The sequence below is a fragment of the Vicia villosa genome, unplaced genomic scaffold (genome assembly GCF_029867415.1).
Source record: "Vicia villosa cultivar HV-30 ecotype Madison, WI unplaced genomic scaffold, Vvil1.0 ctg.003872F_1_1, whole genome shotgun sequence".
NCBI lineage: Eukaryota > Viridiplantae > Streptophyta > Magnoliopsida > Fabales > Fabaceae > Vicia > Vicia villosa.
This window is the reverse complement of record NW_026706323.1, coordinates 177,528-183,763: the sequence shown is the minus strand read 5'-3', so window position 1 is coordinate 183,763 and position 6,236 is coordinate 177,528. Positions and strand designations below refer to the sequence as shown.

The 6,236-nt window shown below is 31.4% G+C and overlaps 1 protein-coding gene across 1 annotated transcript; it reads right to left on the bottom strand.

Annotated features, from left to right (window-relative positions):
- Positions 1 to 475: 475 nt before the first annotated feature.
- On the bottom strand, positions 476 to 3,786 carry LOC131641599 (uncharacterized). Its single transcript, XM_058911898.1, has 5 exons — positions 3,569 to 3,786; positions 3,412 to 3,489; positions 3,236 to 3,311; positions 1,238 to 1,311; positions 476 to 778 (listed from the first exon to the last, which is right to left on the bottom strand). The coding sequence occupies exons 1-5, from the start codon at positions 3,692 to 3,694 to the stop codon at positions 707 to 709; spliced, it is 426 nt and encodes a 141-aa protein (XP_058767881.1). The 5' UTR covers positions 3,695 to 3,786; the 3' UTR covers positions 476 to 706.
- Between the last annotated feature and the right edge of the window lie 2,450 nt (positions 3,787 to 6,236).

The following is a 6,236-nucleotide window of genomic DNA, read 5'->3' as shown; positions in this document are numbered from 1 at the left end:
TGAGAATGTACATGATTAAATTGTTATCGATTTAGTTTCAACCATGCATGGTCAACTAAATCATAGAAAGTAGAAACCAATCCTATTTTGGTTCATTAAATGAACCACACCATTATTTTGAAAACAATTGAATAAAAGTTTACCAGTGCTTCTCTCTGTCTTCTCATCCTCTTCTGTTTTTTTTTCTAGCATCACATTTTTCTCTCTTTCTTTGAACAACCACCTTCACTTTCTTGTTCTCTCTAGATATGATCCAAAATTCTTGAGAAAAGTGCAGTCATAAAATCCTATTAACATAGAATTGTCAATTGTTAATTTTCCACTGTTCAACATATGTTAAACCGCTGAATTGGGAATGAAATCCTCTCATGAGTCAATAATGGAGATTCAAACGTATGCAAGGAAATATAGACTTATTTGAAATCTTAATGTTTCAGGCAACATAAGGGTAGTGAACCAAATTTTCATCCACAGATAAAGAGAAAGTAAGAAATATATCAATCAAAGAGAATATGATAACATTTGGCTTTTACAAGTAGAAAATCCCATTTAGATTATGTTTCTTTTTATACATAAAGCAGCATGAACCTAACCCTCCAGGACATCATAAGCATGTGTTTTCATTACAGAGCATGGCATGCAGTGCCAGGTACTTCAAAAAATTGTCCTAGAGGCACTGGATGGATGTGAGTGATTCCGGTTTGCTTTACCATATCGATTGTTTTATGCCGAGGCCATTGCAAGTCAATATAAGACCCTTGTAACGGTTAAGATAATCCTGTGACAAACAAAAATTAAAACGTCAAATAAAAAGAACCGTTCATGTAAACAAAACATTTTGTAAATATTCAAGTTGGTCCTGGAAATTATAGGGTTAAATCAACCTAGTTTTCTATATTATTAATATTCCAAAATGATCTCTAGAATTGCAAAATGTCAATCGAGTCCGTCCCTCTATCTGAATTTGTTATCAAATGCTTCTGTGATATTATTACTCTATTAGTTTCAAATTCATCTCTGATGTTACCAACTTAATATCGTTCTAATCCCTACCAAGACCAAAGGACAAACAATTTTGATTAAGAATTGGCAATTTCAAGGGATCATTTCGAAATCCTGGTAATGCGAGGGACTATAATGAAACAATCCTACAATTTCAAAAAATAAAATTTGTGTAATAACTCAAAACATTCTTTTGAAACACACTTCTGGTAAGATAAAGACAAATATTCCTTACAATGATATTGTAATCGTATTCGTAACGCATCCCATTTATGTCATAGTCTCTCCTTTTATCCGGATCACTTAAAACTGCACAACAAAGCCAAAGACATGTTAGATTATACAGACCTGACATAAATTCTCAAGCTATTTTGTCGGCAAATAATAAAGAAATCAGCGTCATATTCAGTTATCACTAAATTAAAATTCACAACAGCACAAGTCAGAAGGATTCTAGACTATAACTGCAATATCATATTTATCAAATCGCTAATCTAATCCCTTTCACAGCAGCTGTCCCAACTACAATCCATGTTTTCAAAGCCTTGAAAGGTTAATCTTTGCTATAATAGGTCACATGCTTTTAAAATTAAAAAAAAAAAAAAAAAAAACCAACCAACTCCGTTATTAATTCTTAATTCCTAATTTGTTATTACATCTTATATACATCCCCGATGACAAATATTATTTTACAAGTCAAAACACATCGTGCTTATCGTATAAAAATTATCTACATCAATTTTGGATATGGTAACAATCAACCAGTAGAGTGTACTACAAAACCAGATACACATAAACTTCAATGGAGAGTTTGCCATTAAAAGGAAGCCGAGTAGGAGAACGAGTAATCATTGGCAGGAAAGAAAGAATAGGATCTAAAGCTTGAGAAGCTTCCCTCTTTTATTTTCCTTCCTTAATCTTCTGTCAAGGGAAATACTAGAGAGGAAACATTCTGTTAAGCTTAAAAAATGCACGAGAACAAACTCAGTAGTGTGACCTCAGTTGTAACTTGTAAATAACTATTTTATAAATCTCCTAGAGAGCTATAAACCATATCAGGGACTTCAACTGAGCTATAATTAGGGTGAGATGAGAGGTAACCAATGCATGCAAGATGATAGGGAAAAAAAAACAGACTGCATGAATAATGTACTCTATCATGGATTAAGGTATTTGTAATCAAGTTTGAGATCCAATTGCTCAATTTGATTTCCATGCATTAACAATCTTGTTTAATTTGATTTCCGCGCCGGTCTGCTCTCTCGAGGTAGCGGCACTATCTGGCGGGATTGATAACTCTGGTTCAAACTCTAGTTACTAATATAACATACTAACAACTAATGCTTATATAAAACAAAAACAAAAAAGACAAAAACAATCTTAAGGCATTAAAGTTAATGTCTTCTTACTCTGGCCTTAAGGTTCTTCTCATCACAAGGCCAAACAATATTATGCGATTTTGTCATATTTTCTTCAGTTGGTGCTCAACTTTTTCTCTAAATCTTATCATTTCTTCTATTCTATATATGTATGTATAGTACACATCCATCACAGTTAGGCTACGTTATTCTAGCCACTTTACCTACTAACTCTTGGTACCATAAGCATCATTAGTTTTATCGTTGTTTAAATTTTTAACACTAGAATTCTTATCTAGATTCTCACTTTTGGCAAATCCCCGTCCTTCCGTAGCAAATCCCACGTTTCAAGGAGGTCAATTAGGCACGAAATTTTTCCTAGATACAGTGTTATCAAATATCCACTATGGAAACACTATGGCGGGTATACATGGCGGTTTTTGGGCTTGCTGCAATGGTAAATATCGGCCGATATTGTAGGTTTTTCTGTCATAATCTGCTATAACGCGCAAAGCAGACAATATGGTCGGATTTTGGCTCTCAACACACCATCAACAACACTGCTGCTATAAATAACACCATGAACCGCCATCCCCATCAACAATAATGCTACTATAGTATTCCATCTAAACAATACTTCTAGCAAAAATATTCCATACCATAGAATAAGGGTATTCTAATTTCTAACAGTAAATGTCAACTTTGAAAAGATTATTTTTCTGTCCAAATCTGTAATTAACCACAATAACACAATTTGTTTTCAGAATTTAACTTCAAAAACACACAACATGAACATTTAAACTGAAATTTAAATAAGTTCAAATAAATAGATATCTACAAATAATAAAATGAAGAGAGTGATAAATATTAAATACCCTGATATGCCTCGTTTATATCTTGAAACATGGACGTAGCAGAGTTCTGGTCTTTCTGTTTATCCGGGTGCCATTTCTGTGTTCAAAATTCAAGTTCATAGAAATAGATTAATATCCATCCTAAAACTGCTCCACCGAGATAGAAGAAAAAGAACAACACATAAAACGGAACTCACAAGAGCAAGACGAATGTAATTGGAGCGAATAGCATCGTCATCAGCATCGTAATCGACTTCCAGTATCTTGTAATAATCCTGCAAATCACAAAAATTAGTAACAAATCAAAACAAACCCTAAATTCGGAAAATTATGGAGGGTGAGGGTTTGGAGAACCTTGGGTTTGGAGAGAGGTGAGAAGAAATCGAAGTTGAGATAGGAGTTAGGGTCGGGGATTTGGTCGGGTTTTGGGGAGGTGGTGTGGTGGTGGTGGTGTTCGTCTTGGTCCCATTCCCACATCATGGTTGTGGTTGAAGATGGTTTGGTTTGTGAAGAGAAATGATAGAAGTTGTGGTGAGGGGTTTTTCCTGCGTTTATTGGTGTGACGCGTGGGTTCGATCATGTGTGTATATATCTGATTTTTAGATATTGCTTTTATCAAAAGATCATTATTTAAGGATAATAAATGATACAAGTACCTTTTTAATACTCCCAAAATTTTTTATTATAAGTCGTTTTAGATTTTCAAAATTGATTTTAATACTCCCTCTATTTTTTATTATAAGTCGTTTTAAATTTTTCATACAGATTAAGAAAAATAATTATTATTATATAAAAATAAAAAATTACGAAAGCTTTTACAAAGTTATCCTTCATTCATGATATGTGGAAAATAAATTTATATAATTGAATGAGAGAGAATAATAAATATTTAAGGATATAATAGAAAAAATAACATTAATTATTTATTGAAATTATAAAGCGACGTATATTTAAATACAATTTTTTTAAACGACTTAAATAACATTAATTTTTTTAATAATTTTTAGAATGTTATTTACTTTTTTTAATAAGGATAATATATATGAAAAGAAAACGGTACACAAAAAGAGAGGGGGAGTATAAAAAAACCCTCTCAAATTGATGTAAATTTTAAATAAAAAAAGGCAAACTGAGCCTAGTCCTTGAAAATAAAGGAAGAGAAGAAAAATGAGTAGCATCGGCCACGGATAAACTTAAGTTAGCAAGGGCATTTGCACATCTTTTTCTTTCTCTAAAAGTATGAGACACCACAAAATTTCAATGTGAAACTAAATTTATACAGTTAATCCATCTATTCCTAAGAATCTAAGGAACAGTATACAGAGGGTTAAATGTTTTAACCACTGCCATCGAATTCATTTCCAACCAAACCTTACGTCAATTCTTCTCATGAGCGAACTCAATTGCTTTCATAGCACCTGAGAATTCGGCAATGCGAGAATTCGAAGTACCTAAAAAAGACGCAAAAACGCCAACAAAATAACCATCATTATCTCTATCCATACTCCCACAAGCTGACGAATTGGAAGTTGTAGCACTGTCACAATTTAGCTTAAACCAACTCCTAGGAGGGGGCTGCCATAAAAAATCGGATATTGGGGGCTCTCGGAGGTCGGATACAAATCTTTAATCTCTTAAGGATCACGAAGTCCTCCATATCAATATGTGAATCAATACTCACCGTATTTCCAGTGGAAGAGATAGTAGCCATAATAGAAGAAACCAAAGACGAAAAAGAAATAAAAGTATCATTAAATCTAACCATATTCCGAGCTTCCCATATCGAATTGAGAAGGCAAACAAACACCACTTTGGATATGATCTTGCATTGAACCGCGTCATCCTTATCCAATAACCTCCAAATGTCCAACCAACCAAGAATAGAAAACGACATATTGAGCATATTTCCCGACCATCTCCATAAGTTCAACGCATAACTCCACTCAAAAACAAGTGATTATTTGTTTCCTCTTCTGAATTGCAAAGCGTGCAAATAGAAGGGAAACAGAAGCTCATTCTTTTCCATTGCTCGTCGGTCGGTAACTTATGATGAAGGAGTCTCCATACCATAAAGGATTTGGCCGGAGGAATCAAGTTACTCCAAATCAATTTACATCAAATGCTATTGCAATGTGAGCGTAAAAAGAATTATATAGACATTCAATCGAAATATTTTAAATTATTAAGTCATACAAGTAATTTAAAATTTTCAGTCTAATTTGACAGAATACATAATTGTCATTAATTGACAGAGTAAAAAATAATTTAGACCATAATGCCCCACCCATTTTCCCTATATATTTTAGTTTTAAAAAATTCAAAAAAAAAAATTAAAATAAAAAATGAATTTAAAGAAATAATCTTAAAATATTATTTTAAATATTTCATCTCTTACTATAACATTTTCTAATTTTAAAAATTATTTAAATTTGAAATTATTTTAAATAGTTTTTTATAAAAATAATTTTTAAAATATATATATATATATATATATATATATATATATATATATTTTAAAGATTGTAAATTTGAATGTGTTTTAATTTTTAATAATGTATATTTATATTAAAAGATATTAAAATTATTCTTTTAATTAATATAAACGAATTTAAAAAACTTATAATTTTTTAAAAAAAATTATAATTTTTTTAAATACAAAAAAATATTTCTTAAGCTAATAATGGGTCTTTAAAAAGAATATTTAATTTAGTTGAGATTAATTTAACTCATAAATAAATATGTGGTGAGTTATAAAAACACCAGGGTGTGGAAAGGTATTGGACTTAGGCTAAATTGATTCCAATGTGGCCCAATTTGATCAAAGATTTATTTTTAATATATGAGACAAAATAAAATGACACTAAGATGTCAAATTTAGTAACATGACACATCTGATAACTCAACCGCATATCCATATAACAAAATCCACCGTTGGATTGAAAGCTATTATGATACAAATCATCTCTATAAGAATTATTTGATATGTCAACAAGATGCATAAAAACTAACGTTTTATAAAACT

Bases quoted from the DNA above. Each gene is read 5' to 3' on its own strand.
- LOC131641599 (XM_058911898.1), bottom strand. From the start codon at position 3,694: ATGATGTGGGAATGGGACCAAGACGAACACCACCACCACCACACCACC. The intron at 3,312-3,411 runs GTGAGTTCCGTT...TTTTGAACACAG, and splicing joins ATTACATTCGTCTTGCTCTT to AAATGGCACCCGGATAAACA. The intron at 779-1,237 runs GTAAGGAATATT...TGTTTGTCACAG, and splicing joins AATACGATTACAATATCATT to GATTATCTTAACCGTTACAA.